The sequence below is a fragment of the Acomys russatus genome, chromosome 12 (assembly GCF_903995435.1).
Source record: "Acomys russatus chromosome 12, mAcoRus1.1, whole genome shotgun sequence".
NCBI classification, from domain to species: domain Eukaryota; kingdom Metazoa; phylum Chordata; class Mammalia; order Rodentia; family Muridae; genus Acomys; species Acomys russatus.
This window is the reverse complement of record NC_067148.1, coordinates 34163658-34188558: the sequence shown is the minus strand read 5'-3', so window position 1 is coordinate 34188558 and position 24901 is coordinate 34163658. Positions and strand designations below refer to the sequence as shown.

At 42.3% G+C, this 24901-nt stretch overlaps 1 protein-coding gene across 1 annotated transcript in view; it reads right to left on the bottom strand.

Annotated features, from left to right (window-relative positions):
• Positions 1-23612: 23612 nt before the first annotated feature.
• Positions 23613-24901, bottom strand: part of Lancl1 (LanC like glutathione S-transferase 1) — a 34701-nt gene continuing 33412 nt past the window's right edge. Inside the window, exon 9 of the mRNA XM_051154157.1 lies at positions 23613-24643. Coding sequence (XP_051010114.1) covers positions 24567-24643 — 77 coding nt within the window. The 3' untranslated portion in view covers positions 23613-24566. The remainder of the gene's footprint in view (positions 24644-24901) is intronic.

Genomic DNA, 24901 nt, shown 5'->3' with positions numbered 1-24901 from the left:
GATTATTTTTACTTTCTAAACTTGCCTAAGTTGATGCAGGGAAAAAGGGGTCTATTTCTATTTTCATTTTGCCGAGGACTGCATGAAATCTTGGAGCTTCTCTTTCATTTTCAGGGAAGGAGGTGAGAAAAATATGGGAGGGGAAAGGGGAGGAGGAAAAGGAGAAGGGACCCATTGACTCCTCAGAGAGAACTGTCCTGAGTCTTGTCGCCCTCTCTGTCTATTTCTTCCAGGTCCTGTCTGACATAACAGAAGTAGGTGACAGACATGCTCAGGCCCCAGTAACCATAGTAGCATAATTGCAAAGACAAGGAAGAAAAGTATGAGGAAAATTGTATATAAGGGGAAAATCCATGGAAAATTGAATTCTGCCAGGAAGTGTTTGCTCTGGGGTCACCCAGCTAACTCTGCATGACCTATGACCTACTGTGCTGGCTCCAGTGTATGTCCCTGATGCCAGTCCCTTCTCTTCCTCTTCCTTTTCTCCCCCAAGGTGGCTTTCCAAGTGCTTAAAAATATCTCATTCGACCCTGCAAACCTTCACAGCACTCTGTATAAGTGTATGCATGCCACAATGTCTGATAAAATTTCCCCTCATTTTTGTCTTCAAAAATTTGCCTTGTTTTTTTCCCCCTTCTAAATATGCCTATAGCTCACCATGGTGTGTGTTTTCCTGTTGTGACAAGTGGTCATGGATATTTTTGTAAGTGACAGAATTTCCTATGTCATTTGCTTTCACAGATGCTATGTCATCCTGGTCACTGGGTTTCAGGAGCGAAGGCTCTCGTTTCTCATCTCACTGGTAGAGGTTACTGACACATCTTCCCCCAAAGACCTGACGACAGCGAAGCTCAAGCTAGTTTAGGTCACTTTGTGACACTAAGAAGACTCGATGAGATGAAACAAATTAGGCAGGACTGTCTGAAATCCTGAGTTCTCAGCCAAGTTATTCTTAAATTCGAAATGAACTTGTCATCTTTAAATATGGCTTTGAACCAAAGCTCAATGGGTTTACCACCCATACCCTAACAACGCTGCCTCCACGCCAGCGAGCCATGCAGGGTAATAGAAAGACCAAGAAGAGGGGCTTTCTTTGAGCTCTCTGCTCCTGTGTCATACCAGGATCTCTTGAAAGATAAGGATTGCTTGGGCTCAGTTGGTATAAGAACATGTGCAGGGTTCTGAGTCTAATCCCAGGTACTCCCCCAAACGAAACAATGTAAAACAAAACAAAACAACAATGACAACAACAATGAGATATAACTTTGGAAATTCTTCCTTTTTTCCCCCTTTCTTTCTCAGGATGAAATAGGAACCCGGAGCCACAGGGTGCTAGGCAGCTATCCTTCTAGCTTAGGAGGGAGCACAGACAGACTTGAAGTCCAGAAGAGAACAAACACAGACATAATCCGACTCTTTCTCTCTTTTCCCTTCTGTCTCCTACTGACACTGCTGCTCACACGATGTTGGCTCAGACGAACTCATGGACTGAGGTGACCCTCCTCCTTTAGCTGACTCAGCAGCTGGGGCTGCATCCATGTGCCAGTGTGCCCAGCCCTGGAAATAATCTTCAACTAGGACAAATATAATGCCTATAAACCAGCTCATAGGCGATCAATGATCAGATATAGATCTGCAATTAATTCAGGCATCTCTAGCCTAGGGAAGGAACAAATACGACTTAAAGGGCTAAATCATATGCTGTTTAAGCATTTAAAGATCCTAGCCTGATTAAAGAAAAATCTCTCTACAATTCTCTGTCACCCATGGAAAACTCTTTTTGTTATTTCTCTTTCAATTTAAGTGATATTTATTCAGCATTGCCTTTGCTTCTCTTAAGTGATTTATTATTTATTTATTTAACGTGCATTGGTGCTTTGTTTGCGTGTATATCTGAGTGAGGGTGTCGGATCCCCTGGAACTGGAATTATAGACATGTGGGAGCTGTCTAGTGGCTGCTGGGACTTGAACCCAGGTCCTCTAGAAGAGCAGCCCTTGCTTGTAATACCTGTCAAGCCATCTCTTCAACACCTTCTTCACTTCCAGCAGAATGAAGTTGTCTCCTTTCATTGTGTCGTCTGAGGACTCCACTTCTACGTAACCATCATCACAATGTGTACTTATGTTCAGTCCCCATGCCTTTTCTCTTCCACTAAATTGTCATGTCCAAAACAGCATGAGTAATTTTTTATTGTTGAGACAGAGTCTCACTATGTAGACCAGGCTGGCCTTAAATTCACAGAGATCTCCTGCTTCTGCCATCTGTGTGCTGAGATTAAATACCTTGCTTTTAGTTGTTCTTATGAAAATATTATACCTTTATGAGCACATGGCTAGCTACATAATAAATTTCCAAAGTTTTGGGTGGGAGCAATTGTTACTCACACAAGCAACAATCTCACCCCCAAGTCATCACTTTGTTCTACTTTGCAACCACCAAGGGGCCGGATCTCCTTCATTTGTTCTTAGACTCCACTGACTTAATCTTCTCAGTCATGTCCGTTCTCATGTTGGCTCTACTTAATACAACTTAATTAGGGCCCTGACTTCCTGCAGGACTCTTAAATTTTCTCTTTTGCTTGTCAGGTTCCAAGCCAAGGGATGAGGACTAGGGATTTATTTCACCTTCCAGCATTGTTTCTTTTTTTTCAATCCATTTCCTATTTCTGCTACACCTTAGGCTCTCGGGAGGAAAATCTTTCAGTTAGAGACTCTCTTGGAATAGATCATGTTGGCCTCAAACTCAGGGTCCTCTAGTCCTCGTGCCTGAGTGATGAAGTTAAAGGCGTGTGTCCCCACACCTGGCTAAAGAGTCCTGAGGATGTTGTCTTTGTGTGGATTTCTTCCTTCCTTCCTTCCTTTTTTCTTTTCTTTTCTTTCTTTTTTTTTTTTTTTGATTCAGGGTCTTACTATGTAACTCCCACTGGCCTGGAACTCACTATATAGACCAGGTTGGCCTCAAACTCACAGAGATCGTCTTTTTCTGCTTGAAGTAAAGAGCGTTCAGCACCTACCTGGATTTGCACTCATTCCTTTCTTCTGTGAATGCAAGTGTATTTAAGACCCTTCACATACAGTTTACCTGTAATTTAAAAATTATTTTCATGTAGTCATAATTTTGAAGCTACAGAAGATTTCTGCTATAAGTAAGCCCATCCATTATTTTATAGACGAGAAGATTCCATTGGAGCATCATATATATATTTCTAGCAAAAGAATGGCTTAATGAGCAGGGCATGGTGGTGCAGGCAGATCACTGTGAGTTTGAGGCCAGCCTAGTCTAAAAAGCGAGTCCAGGACAGCCAAGGCTACAAAGAGAAACCCTGTCTCAAAAAACCAAAAAAAAAAAAAAAAAAAAAAAAAAAAAAAAAAAAAAAGAAAGAAAGCATTCGAATTTTGGGTTCAATATTCACCAGTTGTGTGATTTTTCAGCAAACGGCTTGACAACTGGATCCCCAGGTTTCTTTGCTGTACAATGCATGTGGCGTCTCTGCGTTTAACTTCCTAGGGTCATTGGGAGTGTCCGATGCCCGAAGAAGTACAAGAACTATTGAGTTAGTACAACTGTTGACCCCCTGGCTCCTATTGCATGCTCCATCAATTCTACTTTTTATTTATTATTGTTAAGTTTCAGCTGGGACAAATGGCTAACTGAGGTGCCAGTTTAATGTATCAAAGTGGGTCTGGCCTCCAGGTTCTTCCAGCATCCCTCAGTCCCTATGTGGTACAGGGCACGGCTGGCATACCCTACCCTGTACCTTGAACTCTCCAGACCAGGGGCTGGGCTGCACCTCTCCAAGATGTTCTTCCCTGTATAATCCAGATGTGGTTACCCTTCTTTTTTTGTACCTTTGACCTCCTGGCTGCTGTATTTGGTTTTCTTTTCTCTTTTCCCTTCCCCTTCTCCCCACATGGGGGAGGTCAGGGTCTTGACCATTCTGGATACCCCCCCAGATGTCTCTGCCTCTAGCTGTGCTCTCCCATATAACTACAATAAACTTTCTCCTCGACCATACCTAGGAACAGTCATTGCCCCTCCTTTCCTTTTTATTTCCTTTTTTCTCATTCAATTATACATTGAGAAGAGAAGGGGGAGGGAAAAGCTGACTCCTCCTCTTCTTTTTCTTCATCTTTTCCTCCTCCTCCTCTTCTTTCTTCCTTTTGTTTTTCTTCTCTTCTCTTCCTCCTCCTCCTTTGACTTTATCTTTCTGCCTTAAAATTTTTCTCTTTCTCATCCCATTTCTTTTCTTACTTTCTTTGGTGTTGTGGTAGAAAACTAGCAGTTTCTGTTGCTTTAGCATTTGTCTCTGGATTCAAAATCTTTGAGCCCAACTATAAAACAGCAGGGAAATAAAAACGTTACTTGGGCATCCCTGAAAATGGCTTCCCAAGGAAGAATGAAGGCCCCTATGGAGAGAGCTCGATATTGTGGTGTAGTGGGCAGATGAGTCACATCTCATTAAATGAGTTAGAAAAATAGCTTCCTTCCTTTGTTTTTGTGTTAGAAGTGTGTTTTGTTGTTCTCTCTTTAAGTTGCCAAGGGCATGGATTTGTTACAGGAACTCTGTTTTAATTCACATTGCCAGTTTTGACAGATAATGTCTAGTTCAGTGTAATGACTCTGTAATCCTGGGCTTGGAAGGCTGAGGCGGGCTCCAGACTCAAGGCCATGGAGGGTCGCCAAAAGTTTTGGAGGAGCCTGGGCAAAGAATGAGATCCTGTTTCAAGAAAACATTGGAACAAAAATATCTATATCTATCTATCTATCTATCTATCTATCTATCTATCTATCTATCTATCTAAGTATATCAAATGTAAGGGAGCCAGTAAGGGCCTTGCTGGGCAAGCATGGGGCCATGAATTCATGTCTCCTGCCCTCATGTAAACAGCTAGGCATGGTGGTGTGTGTTCATACCCCAGTCCGTGGGAGACAGCAACAAGTACATCCCTGAAGCTCACCAGCCAGCCAATGTAGCCAAATCAGAGGTCTTCAGGCTCAATGTGAGAACCTGTCTCAGACCAGAATGTGGAAAACATACAAGAAATGTAAAAACAAGTAGACAAAGAGAAAAAAATAAAGGAAGGCAGAGCTGATTGCTCTTAGCTTTCCCCTTCTCTTTTTCTTATCTTCTTAACTACCCATAAGTTGTTCTTAACTACCCATAAGTTGTCAACCTACTAAGGATTAGAGAAAAGTTGTACTAGTCCAGTGATTTCACCAATGATTCATCATCCATCAAAGGTTGTTTACACCTGGGGCTAGAAATAAGCCAATAGGAAACACTCATTGTCAACTTGTAGCAAACACACACACACACACACACACACACACACACACACACACACACACACACACACTACCAAAGATTGATACGATTTTGTTACTGTGAGAATGAAACAGGGTCACTCACTTTTCAAACCTTCTATCTAAAGTAGAAACATGAAATAGAGGACTATTGGAACGATATGGTAACAGCAGGAAGTACGTTGGGTTGACCTGTTTCCCAAGTCTTTCACCATCCTATGTCAATTAGAAAGGCAAACGCATTCATTGTCTTTCCTCCCCTCTACAGTGACAGACATACAGTAGAGCATCAAGAAGTTAGGTGACTCATGTCCTAGATGTTTTGCACTCTCCCTGTCAATGTGTCTGAGTTTGGAAGGCGGGTTACATAGCAATCTTATCGAAATCTGTGTGTGGAGCAGGCAGAGTCGCGACTGGGAGTAAGAATAATAGTTCAATATTTTCTCAGCCATAGGAACACTGTCTATTCCTAGGAGATAACAGTTGCTCAGGCAAATGTTCTATTTCCTCAGGTATAAACTCTCAGAAATGGTGAAAATTTTCACATCATGCTGTACGGATGAGCTTTGGGGCTAACAAATAAAAATAAGCCACTCAAATGATTCGTAGGGGAAAAAAACTGTCTTTTCTACACCAATTTAATAAACATTTACTGGTTTCCCACTTTGCACATTGCCGGCCGTATGATGCAAAGCTCATTAGACATAGCCATCCTCTCTGGAAAGAACATGAACTGCATAGGAGAGCTGTCCAATTGCATGTCTCCAGGGGTGGTTATCACGAAGTTACATTAAATGAGGAAGAAAGAGACTACTTAGATAAAAAGTAGAGGGTAGGTGGAAATAATGCCACAGGCACAGCCTGTGCTACTCGGCATGGGCAAAAGTGGTAGTGTTCTGTAATTCTGCACCATGCAGTAATACCAAGCTTTGCAATAATCCCAGTGCTTTTGCATTGATCATTACCATTGAGTGCAGTTTATTTCTATCCCCAGGTGTAAAGAGTCTTTGATGGATGGAATGGTGAAATCACTGGATTAGTACAACTTTTTTCTTTATTTTTAATCTGTATATTCACTTTACATCCTGATCGTAGCCCCCTCCCTCTTCTCCCGGTCCCTTCCTCGTACTCTATTTTCCCTCTCCCCTTGTCCTTAGAAAAGGGGATCTTACCCCAACCAACCCCAGACACCAAGTTGCATCAGGGCTGAACTCCACCTCATCTACAGAGGCCAGGCAAAGCATCCTGGTTTGGGCGAAGTGATCAAAAGTAGACAACAGAGTGTGTGTCAGAGACAGCACCTGCTCAATTTACTAGGAGAGCCCACATGAAGAGCAAACTGTCTGTCAGTTACATATATGTAGGGGCCTAGGTCCAGACCATGCCTGCTCTTTGGTTGGTGCTTCTGTCTCTGTGAGCCCCCATGGGTCTATGTTAGTTAACTCTGTTGGTCTTCTTGCAGTGTTCTTTTTTCCTCTTGGTCCTTCTATCTTTCCCTCCTACTCTTCCATAGGACTCCCTGAGTTCTGCCTAATGCTTAGCTGTGTTAGTCTCAGCATTTAATTCAACCATCTGCTGAGTGGGGCCTCTCATAGAACAGCTAAATTAGACTCCTGTCTGTAACATAGCAGAGTGTCATTAATGGTGTCAGGGGTGTCTTAGGTTGGGCCAGGCATTGGTTGGACATTCCCTCAGTTTCTACTCCATCTTTATCCCTGCACATCTTGTAGGCAGGGTAAATTTTGGTTCAAAGGTTTTGTAGGTGGATTGTTGTTCCCCTCCCAGCATTCTAGGTCCTGCCTGGCAAGAAGGTGGCCTCCTCAGGCTAGTGTCCCACACTGCTAGGAGGCTCAGCTAGAGACATCCCCACATCTTCCCTGTAGTCTACAGACCTGTCACGGGTCTCCAGCTTGTCTAGGTGATGCCCCTGACTTTGCTTTCCTTTTTCTTTCCAAGCTCTCAAACCTCCCCTCCCCACTCTCCCCATATCTGGTCCCCTGACTTGTTTTTATCCCCACACCCTCTCGTATCCATTTTCCACTCTAATTCTCTTCCAATGTTTATTCTGTTTCTCTATGTGAGTGAGGTACAAGCATCCTCCCAGGGGCCCTCCTTGTTAGTTAGCTTCTTTGGATCTGTGAGTTGTAGTATGCTTATCCTGTAATATATATGACTAATACCTGCTTATAAGTGAGTACATATCATGTATGTTTTTCTGGGTCTGAGTTACCTTGCTCAGGATGATCCTTTATAGTTCTATTCAGTTGCCCGCAAATTGCATGATTTCCTTGATTTTAATAGCTGAGTAGTATTCCACTGTGTAAATGTATCCCATTTTCTTTATCCGTTCTTCAGTTGAGGGGCATCTAGGTTGTTTCCAGTTTCTGGTTATTATGAATAAAGCTGCAATGCACATAGTTGAGCGAGTGTCCTTGAAGAACTTTCTGCTAATCATTAGTTGGTTGACAACTTAAGGGTAGTTAAGAAGATAAGAAAAAGAGAACAGGAAAGCTAAGAGCAATCAGCTCTGCCTCCATTTCTTTTTCTCCTTATCTACTTGCTTTTATATTTGTTGTATGGTTTTTTTTTTTTTAGAAGAAATTTATGAACATGCAAAGAGAAAGTGCCATCTGTTGGCTCTGGTTCAGCTAGTGAAGGATTCCTGGTAAGCTTAGAAGCACATCTTCGGTGGCTACTGAGGTCCTGGTATGTCTTCTGCCAGGAGGATAATATCTATAGGGAAGTCAAAAAGAGAGAGGTGAACCAGCAACCTGGAGATAATAAATATATGTTTCAATCATGTAAGATTGCAACATTTGTGGGTCAAACCTAGTATAGAGTCAAAAAAATAATATGATGTAAACAGATAGTAAGGACTGAATGGTCAGGTAACAACATTTGTATAGTCCTTATCTTCAGAGCTGAAATTGCATATTTAAGCCTTTGGCTGTTTGTATAAGCAAACCCATAGTCTATTTACATATGCTTTATAGTCCCATTTTATAAAGGACCTTTTGTACCTACTACAGCACAGTACATATTTGAACCTCTGGGAGAGTCCTTTTCTTTCCTCTTTCTGCTTTTCTTTCTTTCTCTTCCTTTCTTCCTTCCTTTCTTTTTCTTCCTTAAAGAGGCTTAACTGTTCTACTTTGGCTTCTTGGCTGGGCTTGAACTTGATATTCAGACCAGACTGGGCTACAACTCACAGAGATGCTCTAGCCACTGCCTCCCGAGTGCGGGAATTAAAAGCACATGCTAGCAAGCACAGTGACAGTCCATTTCTTTGTGAAGGCGATGATTTAAAGCATGCCCAGTGAGACAAAGAGGTGGCCTTTGTGATAGCAAAGTGTAGCTGTGCAACCGGCCTGCTGGAAACGTTGTCCATCTCAGGATGGACAAGACAGGTGGTGTGTCTACTTGAGGACACTTCTTCAGTGATAAAGCTTGTGTGGCCTCCACAGTGAGAAAATGCCAGCCTTGAAATGGGAGCAAAGGGACTTGGGGACTAAAATAAAACTAAACCAAATGGTGGAAACATGCTCAACTCCTTAATTTATCCGATTAGAGCCAACAGGCGCCACCATGTAGAACATTTGCTCCCGTCCCAGATGCCATTAAGGCAGCAGCAGAGCTATTTCTAGGCCTGGCTCCAGATTGATGGGGGGGGGGGGGGATGAACTAACAGTGGATTCCGTTTCAGCCCGGAGCCACCGTGTAGTGGTACAGACTGCAGTCACTGCAAAGTCTCCAGGCATCAAGTGTTCTTGGGAGAGCATGCCTGCTTTGAAGAGATGTCCTAGCCCTGTGGAGAGGGACATTACTGCAACCCCAATTCCAGCACAGTCCTGAATCCTGCCTGTGTCACCCTGCTTTACTCTGAAATACAGATGCATGCTTGCTTAGACTTTAAAACTCTTAGAAACTGCTTAATGTGTACAGGCCGGAGTAGTATGTAATCACCACCCTTTAAAAATGACACTTTTCTGTACTGGGTGCAAAGAGAGACAAAGGGTTCTGTTGCTATTTTAGGCTCTGGAACAGTAGCTGCCAATAAGAAAAAAAAAAAAAAAAAAAAAAAGAAAAAAAGAAAGTTTTCTAGGGTAGTGTATTTATTAGTGTTTATTTTAGGGTAGTATATTATATTGGTATAGAATAATAATATAAGTGTATATAACACCTGGTAACCCCTTCTCTGACCCATTTCAAGATCTATACACTGCCCGAGTCCCCGAGCCTTAATTATTTTGCCTCTTATAAACAAGTTCTTGTATTTTAGATGCTCCCCAGCTCATAAGAGGAGGTGGCACCCTGGTAAAGAAACACAGTTTAAGTGGAAAAGATCCTAAATAAAAAATTCACTTGCTGCATCTGATAGAGCTAATGTCATTATTTGACAGCTCAGGATACTGTAGCGTAGATGTTGCATGGCTCTCCTGACGGAGCAGCTGGCTGCAGCTCACAGCTCTTTTCCAGCACCAGGAGAGAGTGTGGTATAGTGAGTGAGTCCCTAGCATGGGGGAAGGTCCAGACTCAAAATGGGAAGCCCAGCTTCTACTGAATGGGATGCCCATGTTAGACAGAGTGAAAAGAAAAAAAAAAAGAGTCATGAGTAAAGATGTCAAAATTCAAGGGCAATGGATACTTAATTGTTTGGGAACTGACTTTTTATGATTACAAAGGGAGTATGTGGAAGGTCTCTCAGAACCCGGTTGAGAGTTAACATTCTTTCTGTATAGATGGAGAGAAGCCTTCAAGACTAACGGGGCCATAGGAAGAACTGTTACCCCCAGAGAAGCCTTCCTAAATTAGCGTGGCCAAACTGGCTTGTGACTGGTGAATATCAAGTGTGTTTTAGAGTCTGGAATTTTTTTGTGTGCGTGACTTCATTGTTGAACACTATACTGCTCATTACTGAGAGTTGGTCCGGTTAGATGGACACGGATCTGTGCAATAACTCTAGGAGCCCTTTACAAAATAATTATAAACATAAAACAATAGGAAATAACAAGTGATTGGAAGCCTCAAGATTTAAATCCTTTCCAAGTTTTCCATAGGCAGTGTATCAGAATGGTTGGAGCCCATACGTTTCCCTTCAGAGCCTGGTTTCTCCTCACACAGGCACAGGACCCTGTAGTTCCCAGCAGCTCTCACCATTCAGTGGGGCCCAGAAAATGGGACACCCCTAAAGCTTATGCTTCATAAAGCTTGAGTATAAATATATCTGTGTCTAAATTCTTTAGAGTATTAAGAAACATGCAGAATGGTTCCAAGACCCAAGTGAATTAATGATGCTCACTAAGTCATCTACCAGGGCCAGTTGCATGGTAAACATATATATATATGTTTACTCAAAGTGTCTCTATTTCACACAGCTTGCCATAATGTCAACCCCTGGCAATGTATAAACCCTGAAGCTTAGAGATGAGCATTCTCTAGAAATTACACTATTAATTATATTATTGCAGTCTTTATTTCAAATTTACCAGGTTTGGGGAACATTTTCATCTCCAGTTATCCATTTGCGTTTTAGGATCCAACTCAGAATTGCAATTGCATTACGTTGTGATGCCCCGCAGCGCCTTTCTGTTTGTGCCAGCCTCCGCATCTGCTTTTACCTTTAATGAGCTGGGCACCTTGGGGGGAGCATGCAGGGGCCATTTGCAGAGCAGTGAAGGCACACGTTTGTGGCAGGTATCCTTCTGAGGTTCTGGGCCACATGGTTATCCATTTCTTTGCAACAAGCTTACAAGTCTAGTCACATGGCTGCAAGAAAGGCAGAAATTTAGCAGCTTTTTGGGGGTGGGGTAAGGTGGGTGGGCTGCTGACTGGTACCTCAGCCCTCCTGGTTCTGTGGCCATTAACCGACCAACTAAGCAAAGAATGGCCCAGCCAATTTTGTTATTGACAGCTACAGTATGCATCCACAAATTTCTTATGTCTAGCATTAGCTGTAGAACCAGCATACTAAATCAACAGTGGGTGGTAGCGATGAAATAGAAGTGTATGGGGAATAACCACATAAAAATTTTCACAAAATTATGGCAAATATGAAATATTTCTCTCAATTATTACAGGCAATAGGTTGTGGTTTTAGTAGCTGGGAGACTTCATCAGTGGTAGAAATCATCTATACTTATATGCCATACTTCAGTGATAATTTCTATTCAAAGAGCTGAAGCGACAGCTCAGAGGTTAGAGCACTTGCTACTTTGCGGAGGACCCAGGTTCGGTTCTCAGTATGCATGCAGCTTCAGTTCCAGGGCTTCCACTGCCCTCTTCTGGCCTCCATGGGTACTCCACACACATGGTGCATATACATTTACCCAGACACATACACACAAAATAGAAACAAACCTTTGAAGCATTATGTTAAAATGATGATAGTGTGTCAAATACACTATTATATTTTGACATTAGATATACAAAATAAGAAACACACATCTGAAATGTCAACAAAGGTAAATTTCTTCACATTTCTACACTTTCAAAATGTTTGTCTAAAACTAAAGTCATATACATTTTACTTTTTGTGTTTAAAATATTGTTCTGGGAAGGGCCCATAACAATTCAATGGGATCCTAAAGGGCTCTGTGACACTAGAAAGGTTAAAAAATCTCCACTTAGAACATAAAGTTGGGGCAGAATTTGGCTCAATTTACTTTTACATTTACTCTGTAATATAAGTGAAAATAAAATCGCAAGCTGGATATGATTGAAAGAACTCATGAAATAACAGTCTGGTTAATAAATTGTATCAGAACATTTGCTTGTCTCACTGTGTACAAACTGCAAATGAAACATTCTTTTGTTCTTTGGGCTACATGCTCCCAGCCCTGTAATAGTTAAATTAATTTCTAATATGTCTCGTCTCATTATAGATCTGTGCAATAGTCTCTTTCAATTTTAAATTGAGCTTCAGGGAAGATTAAATACTTAGGTATCCCAGTTTGTATAAAATTTCTAGATCCATACAAATTAAACTTCCTCTGTCTAAATGACCCTAATCATTCTAATTTAACTAGATGGAGCTTATTTCCTTTTGACAGCGCTTGTCATGTTGAATTTCAGCCGTGGAGATGAACGGCATGCCAAATGGGTAATCAGTATTCCAGATGTTGCCTTGCCACTTTCCAGCAATGTTATTAATAAAAGTCAGTTCCTTCCGGTCTTTTTTCCCCCTGTAACATTACTGAGGATTTAAACTTCCTTTCTGTCCTTTACGGTATGGTAATGGCAATTTAATGGTACAGCAAGTGGACAGCTCCAGAGGAAGATGATCTTTGGGAAAGTACTGTCCACTAGGAATGGACCACCAGGGACTCCAGGGTGAGGAAGATTGGATCAGACCACTGAGCTTTGTGGTATGTGTGTATGAGTGTGTATAAGTGTGTGCGAGTCAATGAGTGTGGGTGTATCTGTGAGCGTGTGTGTGAGTGAGAGAGTGTGTGTTAGAATATATGTGCTTGTGTGAATGAATGTATGTGTTTGGGTTTGTGTGTGTGTGTGTGTGTGTGTGTATGTTGGGGAGGTCTGAGTATCAAAAGGGTCATTTCAGTTATGTCTGCCTGAGAATAAAAATTAAAGTTGGGAAATCTACCATAACAGTCACTCAGTTGACCCCTGGCACTCCTTCCTTGGCCCTGCCTTCCTGACCAATTCCCCAACTGTGCTGGAGTTTGCAGAGAACAACACAGAAGATATCCGCAAGGACCTTGATGAGAGTTGTGTCTCTGGTACGCGGGAATGGAAGAGATGATGCTCTGGGAATGAGGAGAATACTTAGGCCAGATAGGGCTAGGGCTTGAAGACAAAATCACCGATCAAAAGATAGAAAGTCGGATTCTATGACATCTAACAGATACAGGCATGTTCTTTAAGGCTTGCTGGATACATACACAGACACAGACACACACACACACATACACACACTCACACACTCCCCATATGTATGTATATGTATGCACACATATATATACTGCTTTTAATTATATGCATAAAATTATGTGAGTATGTAAGTGTAAGTATGACAACCTGAGTTCAGATTCCCAGAACTCCCATAAAAAGCTGGGCATGTTGGTACACTCCTGTGATACTAGCTCCAGGAGCTTGGAGACAAACAGAAGGACCAATCATCCTTGGTCTAGCTAAAACATTAGTGTTAGGTTCAGCGAGAGACTCTGTCTCAAAGGATAATAAGGTGGAGGATGATAGATGAAGACCCAGTATCAACTGTTGACCTTTGCTGGTGTAAATGATGACTTGCTCGCTTCCCTCTCTAATGAATAGAGCAGGCATTATAAGCCACACCGGAGCCCACATTCTCTCGCTTTCTGCAGCCGTCATAACTTGGACTCTGACCTATAACTTGACATCCAGTTAAAACCGCTTTGAGCTTTTAAGTGGAAGACATTAGCACTAAAGCCGTCTTTGTTATAATCGATCTTGCAGTGTTTCCAGCACGCCTAATTATGTGGGTTTTTATGCCATGCCACTTCCTCAAATGCCAACCCCCCCAAAAAATGCTATTCTTGGTGCAACTAATTTTCCTCCCATTATCTCCTATTGGTTTTTCAAGTTCATTAACAATAGAAATTATTGAACTGAGTTCTACTGACATCTGCTGGACAAAACCTGTGTGTGTGTGTGTGTGTGTGTGTGTGTGTGTGTGTGTGTGTGTGACTTGATGGTTAGTAGCTCAGAAACAAAGCTCCATCAGGTGAAATAGAAAATAGAGCTGAGCCAAGCATGCGACTCTGAATTAGTACATAAAGTCCTAGAGCAGTATTCAAGCCCGTTTCTCTAGTTGGCAAAGCTGAGCCTCAGCTTGGTGCTCCAAGCCATATTTCTGTGCCTCCCCTGAGCCTTAGTGGCAGTGCACACACAGATCAGCTCCAGTCATAGCCAAGTCTCTTCTACAAGGGGGCTGGTTCAGCTGGTGAGGAGAGCAATCATTTGGCGAGTGTTCTGTCCACACTGGTCCTCTCAACAGTAGAGTGTGGTGCTGTCTGCATTATTACAAGGACATCTTTGTGGAAGAAATTGCAAAGATGCACTGTCTTGCATTTAGGATATTTTTTCCTGGAATTATAGGTCTAAATGGAGATTCTAAAATACAATAACAACAAATGTAAGAACACTAGCTTTTATACTAACTCTTTATTGTTGTTTGGGCTTTTAAAAAAATATGGAATCATGGCATAGCTTTTTGGTTTTTTCTCCATCACAGTCTTGGTTCCGATGAAACACTTGATGCCAACTTCTGACCGGCTGGGCCATCTTTGTGGAAACTCATTTAAAAAATAAGTATGGCCTGGAGAGATGTATCAATGGGTAGGGGTGCTTTCTAGGCATTGAATTCAAATCCCTAGCTAAAAAAACCAAGTGTGGCTGTGCATGTCTGTGACCGAGGATTGGAGGATGGAGACAGGCTGATCTTGAAAGCTTGTAAGCCAGCCATCTTAGCCAAACAGGGTAAGTTTCAGATTTAGTGCCATGTCCTGTCTCGGGCAAAGACTAAGCTGGAAAGCAACAGAAGCAAATACACTATGTCTCCCTCTGGCGTCTGCAGATGTGTGCCCTTACACATACGAGTGCACCCACCTCAGAGCCTGCCGAAACGAGTAGCTGTATATTTTAAGTAAGATCCCTCTACTTCTTAGAAATCTCTGGATCGAGAAAGAAAATCACAATTTGCTAAATTATTACTTGTAAACACTGCAAGAATTGACATGGCAGACTTCGACAGATATGAAATATTCTTTAAAATATAGTATATGATTTAAAATAAAATTAAAGTTAACTCTGCACACAGCTGACTGTATTTGAGATGTGATATGGCTTGGTTGCTTAATGCTCCCACTGTAGATCAAAGACAGAACCAAGCCAAGAAAAAGAGTTAGGTGTACATGCAATCAAAGGATGCTGGAGGAAGGGAAGAGGGAAAGTGATTGTTCTTGTAATTTCTCCTCTGACCTACATATTCAAAAGTGGCTTAACTTCTATGTATTTTGAATTTTCTAGCTTCCCTCCTGGCATTAGTTTTTGCTCTCATTTTAATTGTGGCTGTGAAGAGCTCAAATTCTCAGGGTGTTTTGTTTCCTAGCATGTAGTCTATCTATTCTGGAGACTGCCATACGTATCAACTCTGGGATTAGACAGGACTTTTTCTACTCCACTGAGCTAAGTACAGTACTGTGAGTCCTCTCTTCTCATCATTATGAAATTCCTCTGAGTACTACTTCTACTGCATCTAATGGGTTTGATTCTGTTGTCTTAATTTGATTTTTTTTTATGCTCTCTTCCTCTAAAGTGGGGCATTGAAATCTATCATTACATTGCATGTTTCTCACCCTGTTGTGTCAGTGTTTACTTCATGTATTTATGCTGGTCCTTTTTCTCACTAAATTACATCTTTCTGTTGGCCCATTTTGACAAAGTTAATGTTGAGTGAAACAGTAAACATGGAAATTCCTTAAAATTACCACTCATTCTTCTCTTTTGGGTGGAGGATGTCTACATGTGCCCTTAAATATGAAATGAATCTCTCGTAGGTAACACATCAAGTACTGTTAAATCCATGCACACTTTGCTTTTTTGTTAACTGCTGTCTCCTGCTGACTGATGTGATGATCTTTCTTTCTCATTTTCCTGTGTGTGTCTTCTGAGGGTATATTTGCTTTTCAGCACTTATCATGCATAGCTAAAGCACCTTATTGCTGTAATAATGGCTTAAGCCAATAACAACTTAATGTCAACACATAATAATATTCTGGACTTCTACTTTGCCTGCGCTTTTATTATCTGACACCATTTACCTTATGCATTGTATATCAATACTTTGCATTTTATTCTTTATGACAGATTTAGAACAGTTCCTAAGCCACTTTTACCAAATTGTTCTGTTCCTCTCTCCATATTTATTTTTCTGTTAGTTTTACGTGCTTTAATGCATCTACATCCTGTTTAGTGTCCTTTTGTTTCAACTTGAACAATTTCCCTGTGGTAGTGGGATCTAGAAAAGTCCAGTTCTGCTGGGCCTGGTGGCACACGCCTTTAATCCCAGCACTTGGGAGCAGAGGCAGGAGGATCACTGTGAGTTCAAGGCCAGCCTGGTCTACAAAGTGAGTCCAGGACAGCCAAGGCTACGCAGAGATAGTCTGTCTCGAAAAAACAAAACAACAACAACAAACAACAGCAACAACAATAAACAAGAAAAGAAAAGAAAAATCTAGATCTGCTTTGAAGGCTAGTTTTGTTACATCTAACAGTCTTGGTTGGGAGGCTTTTTGTTTCCCATGATTTTGTCTTGCTTAGCACCTTGGCTTTAGCACACAGCGCCTGCAAGGTTGCTGTTGAATCTTCAGAGTCACAGCGAAGGTCCCTTGTGCATGAAAACCCACCGGTCACTTGCTGCTTTCAGAAGTTTCACCTATGACTTTGACAATTTGTTCATAACATGTCTGAGTCCAGCCTGGATGCTAGCTTACTTTCTCAGATTTGGGGCATGTTACGCCATTTTTCTTTAACCATGTTTTCTGCTCCCCTGCACTGTTCCGAAGCTCCCAGAGCATGTAGTGACCCTCCTGAAGGCACCACATACCCTTTGAGCCTTCTTCGCTCCTTTACTTATTAAGGTTATTTTCTCTTAGATGGATGGTTTCAAAGGATTTATATTTCATCTCAACGATTCTTCCACTTTTATTGAACTCTTTTGATGCGTTTCTGTCATTTTAGTTATTGTGCTTTTCATTGCTCAAATTGTCTGGTTCTCCTTGATACTGTCTGCCTCTTTGTCCTCATTTTTTCTTTGTATTATATTGTTTTCTTAATCTCAAAAAATAGGTGATTCCCACTTATTTCAGGTTGCTCTGCAGACACACTTTATTTCTCAGCACGAGGACATATATATCTCATTATATATATATATCTATATATAATACTATATATTATATAATATACTTTTTTTTTTTTTTTTTTCCTGTTTCTCATGCAACTCATAGCTCTGAGTTAGGCTTGAAGCATCTGAAGGAGTGGTCGCCAGAAACTGGGAGAAACACAGAGGAGGAAGGGTGGGAGGAAGTGGAGGAAGAGCAAACCAGTGGAGGAATCACTTCTGGTTTGCCCAGAACAGCTACCCACAGTTGATTTTAAAATGACTGGAGTATGGCGAGACAGCAATGCCCATTACTCTGTGATTGTTACACGTGGCCCACATGTGTTGAATTATAAAAAGGCAGAGACATTGCTCATATTATATAGCAAGCAGAAAGGAAGAATCTACTCTTGTCCCAGTGTTTTCATGTGGGCTTTCTATAAAGGAATATATTCAGTGTTAAATCCAGCTATATGGGCTGGGGAACTCTTTGTGGCTTTCTCAATTAGAAGCTTGCAAGGTTCCTTTTTCAGGAGTTTATAATAGCTTTCTCCCTCTGGTGTCTGTCTTCTGTACTTTTTACTGTTTTGCAACTTGGTCCCACATAATGCTGAGTCGGCCTTGGATTTGCCACATACCTGGGGATGACCTGGCCTCCGGGGACTCCACCTTCTGAGTGCTGGGGTCACAGCTGTGCACCATCATACCCAGATGTGTGGCATGCTCTTGGGTTCTTCAATAGCAATGTGTCCAACTCACCCTTCTTCCTCAGTGGCTGGCAGACACCTAAAGTATCCCAGCTTTCTGCCTGTGCTGTGTCAGGACAAATGGCTGAACAGTGGCTTCCCAGTGGATCCTCCCAGAGCGGGAGAGACGCCCATACAGCCCATGTTTCTGCTCTGTCCTGAGAGGAGCATTTTTGTTTACCTGGCACGCGCCACCTTCTTAGATTCTGGAACTCACCAGGAACCCTTCTGGCCCGTGTACTAGGAAATCACTTCCTGCAAGTGGACAAGGGGTGGACCTGCCATTTTGCCGTCTTAAGATGGTGCCTACAAGCAAACCCAGTCTTACCTGGGCAGACGAGGGCTTATAAAAATGAACACGCTGAGCAATCACTAGTATAAGCAGTAGAAACTACACTGACAGCGAGCCATCCGAACTCAGACCAGTGCTTACTGTCGAATGCCCGGGAACACGCTCGTGTTGTCAGGAATAAGGGATATTAATGATCATACTCATTTTTATCAGGCTTGTGATTTAGGAGAAAATAAAGCAATCTCACCCCGGTGTTTCTAATTAGGTTTCCTGGTCTCCTACATCAGCTTTGTTTTTAGGTTCTTACACAGCCCTGGCAGAATGGCTTCTGAAACCCCCCAAACTCACACTGCCTTACGAAATTCTGACACTGTATACTACATTATGATTGACCTATGTCTAATAGTATCTTGAAGGATGCTGACTTTTGGCTCCTTAGAAACCATGAGTGGGGTGCAGAGGAACCTAACTTTCGCCCCCATGAGCTCCTGACTCCAGATGACTCATGCTAACCCTTTGCTCTGTATTTTCTTATGATACTTTAACTAAAAAAAAAATTTAAAATTTGGGGCCTGGAGAGATGGCTCAGTGGATAAGAGCACTGTCTGCTCTTCTAAAGGTTGTGAGTTCAATTCCCAGCAGCTATACGGTGGCTCATAACCATCTGTACTGGGATCTTATGCCCTCTTCTGGCATGCAGATAGAACACTCATACATAAAATAAATAAATCTTTAAAAAAATTAAAATTCTTCATTTTCCCAAAGTGAACATTTCCACCAAGTCCTTTGCTTTCACCACCTGCAATCACTACTACAAAGTATGCTGGACACAATCCCATACCCTTCACCTTCCACCCTACAGAATCATGGCAGTGAGAAATCAGACCCCAGTCCTTCCTGCTGGCTCACGCTCTTCATGGGTGCTCAGCTCTTGAAGCCCCCCAGCCCGCTTCGGACCCATCTCGCTCCACTTGAGATTATCTAGGTGCACTTGACAAAGACCCCTAAGCAGTTTGCACGCATGTAGGGCTGATCAGAGCCGGGACGTTAGTGTTCACAACCAGTGTCCTTGACTCTCACATGCCGCACCTCATCTCCCTTCCCACTATAGGCTAGTCACAGTCCTGTTTCACACCGGCATCACTTGTTAATAGTTCCGTCCACTTCAGAAGTCTTGTGAAGAGCTGTCATCCCAGGCCTCATGGGATGCTTCAACGAGCACACACTAGCTGTGGTCTTTACATTTTCAAGTTTACTAACCGACCTGTGCAACGAACCAGTTACTAAAAGGCTAAGGAATGGGGGAGGGGGGGGGTCTGTGAACTACTTCTAAAATATGTGTGGCTTAGCAGTGTTCCTCAGGGAAAGGAATTTAACCTTTTTAAAAATATTTTTGAGAATTCCATGTGCACCATGTATTTTGATCATATTCACCACCACTTCTCTAACTCCTGGCTGATCCATCCCCTATCTCTCCTCCGTCTATATATTGTATTTTTAAAAAGTAGCCTACCGAGTCCAATCTGCGCTGCACATACACTCATGGGCGTGGCATCCACAGGAGCCTGACTTACCAGAGGCCACGCTCTAAAAGAAAACTGACTCCTCTCACAGCGGCCATCTCTGACTTGCTTGACCTTGTGCAAACCTAACATTAATAATGCTAATACTAAGGATCTGCCAGAGGTTGACTAAATGAGAGAATTTGGAGGAGTAAGTAGCTTTATGTCTTCAGCCCTCCATCCACCCTGGCTAACACCAGGGCTGTCCAAATGTACTAACGGTAAATGCTTCTAGGCTGGCTGGTTGCCTTCGCCCTGCAAAGGCATCTAACATCAGCATTTCCATAAATATAAAGAAATCACAAAGCACAAGAGAGCCAGACTTATATTAGACTTTGTAAAACAAGGGATAGAAAAGTTGGCGCCAGTGCAAGTATCAGAATGCGTTTTGTAACTGGCTTGGCTTATTACCTGTGTTCTGCAGATTGAGGTGCCAGAGTGGGAGCTGTTTTGTGCAGGTAGCACCTACACACAGACAGGCCTAGAGCGCGCAAGCAATAAAGATTAGGCACTGTCTGCAGCACATAATCCAACAGTACCTGTACCAGTAGTGCAGAAAGTGTCTATGAGAGAGTGCACGTACCAGTATTAGTCAATCAGCACTCTCAGGTTACAAATGCTTTCCTTCATAGCTGGTCCTCAGGCAATTTTGACAGGACTTTACAAACTGATTAACCAGAAGTCTTCCCTTGCCCTCCATAACCACTAAAGGCCACACAAAGGCCTTCCCCAACACTTATTTGTAGAGGGGCAGGACATTAGCTGCAGACTTAATGTCACCATGTTGATGGAAAGTTAACATAATGTAGAGATGTGAAATTAAGCTGGCTGACTATGACAAGTGGCTCTGCTAAGATCCATTTCTCTATCCTCATCAGGCCACGTTTTGGCTTACTGTGTTTGTGCTTTCTCTTATTATGGACGGAATTGTAAAATATATCCCCCCAAGGATGCATTAGAGTGTTCTAGAAAACTGTTTATCAGTTCCCATGACAGAACTGTGAAGCCAGTGTGTTCTCCACTGTTTGGGGATAGATTTATAGGGTAAGTTTACAAGATGCTTATAAGGGTAAAGACCATATGAGGCATCTGATGTACAGAATACACAGTGGGGGTTAAAAAATGACATAAATTATCATTTTCTAATGATCAGAGACTATGAGAGGAACAAAGAATTTTGTTAAAAAACATATGAGCAAACAAGTTATGGGTAAGCAGAGAGAGCCAAATTACTTAAACATTTATTAGTACTTTTTAATACAATGACAACTGTGTATTTCCACTGTGCTAGGCATGAGTAAACAGAGAACTGGGTCACTTGGAGTCTGGTGACTACCAGAAGGCTCTGTCCCTCATGCCTCACTACTCCCATCTACAGACTTGATGCCAACACGCATACCTTCATTTCATTTGAAGGAGAGAAAAAAATAATCTCACCTATCCTATGAGTCATTCAGTCAACAGAAAGGAGAGAGGAAGGACACTTTAGCATACACTGGTAAACTTCTGATGTGCTGGTTTGCTGGATCACAGAAGAGGTGGTTCAAAGTCTCCCAGGTGACTGGGTGGACTTCCTATTCCTATAATTATGCCTCATTCTGTGACCTCAATTCAAAGCTCCTTGAGGATTGTGAGGGAGATAATTCCTAGAAGGAGGCTGTTAGCCACCATTGTAGAGCAATGCGTTCCAGGTTCAAACCATAGCAAACAACAGGACGCGATACTCTGCCCTGAGAACATTTTATTGAAGACCAGCCAGACAAATCCTTTCCAGAGCATTCAGATCTGATCCCAGCAAGTGGGCAATGAGCCTGGGGGTGATTCCTTGATGTCCCCCACACTGAATCCTGTTTACCAGATGTAAACAGTTCTCCTACAGGGCAGCGGTACAGAACACTCGGAAACCTTCTCTGACATGCTTCCGGGCATCGGAAAGGCAATTGGAATTAAGAACAAGAAGTAGGGACTACACCTGAGTCCCAGGAGCATAGGGAGACTATAAACAGATGGTCCTGCTTAGACTATTTCAAAATTAGGCGATAGCAGTAAGGGCAGCATAAAACCACAAACAACCTGACCTACACAGGAGTGTAGTGTTGCAATTCAGCTACTCCGGGAAATGGGAATAAAGAGAAAAATGACCTAGATTCCTCCCTTTTATCTCACTCTATCTACACAGGGGGTTCTGATGTCAAGTGGACGTGCCATGCGTGATGGAAAGGGAACCAGATGAAAGACTGACGGTTGGAATGAAATGAACACCTGAGGGGATCTACGGAAGTGGTCAGGACAACGCTGACATTTTACGTAAGTTAAGGGCGGAAACGTACAAAGGATAAATGCACTGTCTGGCAGGCTCTTAACATTTTACCATCCAGTCTCATACAGAGATTAGCAGTGCTAGCAAGTTTTCTGGAAGCAACCTCCAGAAGGTTTTTAAGTCAAGGAAAAAAACACCTGAGAGAAAAGAACAACAGCAACAGTAGTGCTTCCGAGTACTTAAAAAAAAAAAAAAAATAGTGCTTCCGTACAACGCTGGAGTGGTAACGTTTCTACCCCACAGGGAGGTGTTGGTGTGAGCTTTGCATTCTGCCTGAGTGTGAAAGCCTCAGAAAACTTTCCAAGTTCTTGAGTATAAGTCAACAGTGGCATAAATACTTTGTCAGTGTAATGAGTTTTAAAAGGCTACAGTGAAGACAGAACGCTGAACTGTTGGTGTCGATGGGTCTGCTGATGGATGACAATATGTAGAAGGCAGCTCAGATAGGGATGCGGGTCTTACTCAAAACACTCTTCCTGCTTTGTGTTCCTCCTGAGGCTCCATTAATCAGGATGCTGTGGGAGCATTGTGATAAAGTCTCCTGACTGATCAAAATACTTGTTCTTTTTCTTCTAATAAGTAACTATAGCTGTGCAGGCAGAATATAACAAACCATTAACTAAACCAAATGGGCTTTCCTTTCTAAAGGCAGCCACCTCGACACTCAGATGCTCTTTGCTGTGTTCAGGTCTCAGTTATAAATGCTGGCACCGTCGGTGCACAGCCTTCACCAGGCACACTGTACACACACCTTCCAGCAGCAATTCAGAGGGTGGCAACATACAAGTCCCTGATGTACAGGGGTCAGAGAAGGGGCTGTCCAATCCTTGGGACTGAGTACTGGGCCAATTTTTGGATCGTACTGTGGGAACCCTTAAAAGAGCTAGAAATTTTACCAAAATATTAGCTATTTCAGTGTCAAAGAGAAAATAATGGAATTATTCCTCCTAGCAACCAATACACACTTCATGGGGATTCAATTCCAATAAAAATAGCATGACTAAGAGAGTCAGAAAATAGCATGTTAAATATTCTCAGACCCTGTTGTTTGAAAGCTGGAAAATGTTCCCAGGTCAGTTACAAAGAGTCTGGATAGGGCTCTGAAAATGGAGGGGGGAGGGAGGACCTGAGAAGTCAAAAAGCGTTTGTTCAGGATTTGAAGCACCAGGGAGCCTTCATGTACAAACAAACCTGGCTCCGTGGTCTCAGGATCTGACAGACTGTTGCTCCCGGGACATGCAAAAACTCACCTGGTGCAAGTACGAAGGCTGTAACACCCAGTGCCACCTAAGAATAAGAATTCTGTGTTCTCTTAGAGCTATTGGTTACAGCATCTCCCATTCCACCTGCTTTGTAAGCAGAATTAGATTCTATACTATTTAGTGAAAAGATCAATGGTCAAATCAATTGCCAGAAAGGGATGACATGTGACACTCAAGCACAGTCAGTGAAAAGCAAGTAAAATCTAAGCAAACTTGTGACGGGCAGCCAAAGGTCAGGTGGAATCCTGTCTCAGCAAACAGCTACTTTCCAGATCTTGTATCAATACTGAAGGACAAACACCTTTAAAACAAATATTTCTAAAATGTAACAGAAAACAAGGAACTGTAGTTGGTGGATTAACTTTCAGATCAGAATGGGCATCACCGTGCATCACAACCATTTTAGGTTTTGATAACACTGCTGAAAAACGGTGCCCGTGTACCTCACTTAAAGTGGTATTTCTAGTTCACACAGAAATTAGAAATTGAAAAAATGACATTTAGGTCCCAAGTCTAATCTGTAATTCTTGCAGTTTTCCTTCCTGAAGCATAGGTTACATTCCTATCCTCTTTAATAATCAACCACTTGAGAAAACCCAGTCATAAAACTACTCTGTGTTGGAGGAAAAATACTCACTAGAAGAGACAGAAGGCAACATTCAACAACGGCCATCTACATACACCCCTGTCTATCTGCACTGGGCCTTTTTGGATGCTACTCGGCTATATCCCAGATCTCTCTCTCCTCTTAGTTTTCAAACAAGGTCTCATTAAGTTGCCCACGTTGGTTTTGAACTTGTGGTCCTCCTTCCTCAGTTTCCTCTGTACATGGGATCACACGTTACCAGGCATGGCTTACTACTGAGTTTTAGAAAGCATTTTAAAGAGCACTGACGCATGATTACATTCATAAACTTAAGAGTGCGATTTCCTATAAGTCTATAAATACATGTAAATGGTCACAGAATACTGTACCTGTCATTCCCCCTTCCCTTTGGAAGACAATTAAAATGCCTTTCATGTACATTTTTAAATAAAGGTAAGTAATAAAAGGAAGGTGCCGAACTGTGAAAGAGACATAATGGAAATAAAAACCCAACTATGTCAAGTACAGTTTCATTCTGCTTCCTTCAAAAGCAATGGAAACACGCAGCCCAGAGGAATACACAGAGAGTCACGCTGTAAGCTCAGGAGACATGCGTTCCTTTCAGAGTTCAAATGCAGGGAACTTGGCCTTTGCGGGGACTAACAGGTCAGCCAGGAAATATATTGTTCCAGCCATCCCTAAGGCAAGAGAAAGAAGCACAAGTTACTACACCAGAGGGCTCCATTTCATAAAGTGCCTCATTTCCTTTTTATCACCAACTTTATCCTAAGACATGGGACACATCCTGTAATTCATACACTGTATTCAACATCAGAGGCCCTTAGAGGGCTTCTTGGCTTTACTGTTTTATCCAGCAGGGAGGCAGGAGACAGAACGAAGGCAAACAAGTCCAAGCCACTCACTACCTGTCACTTGGCTAAGTGTGTGTTCCTTCA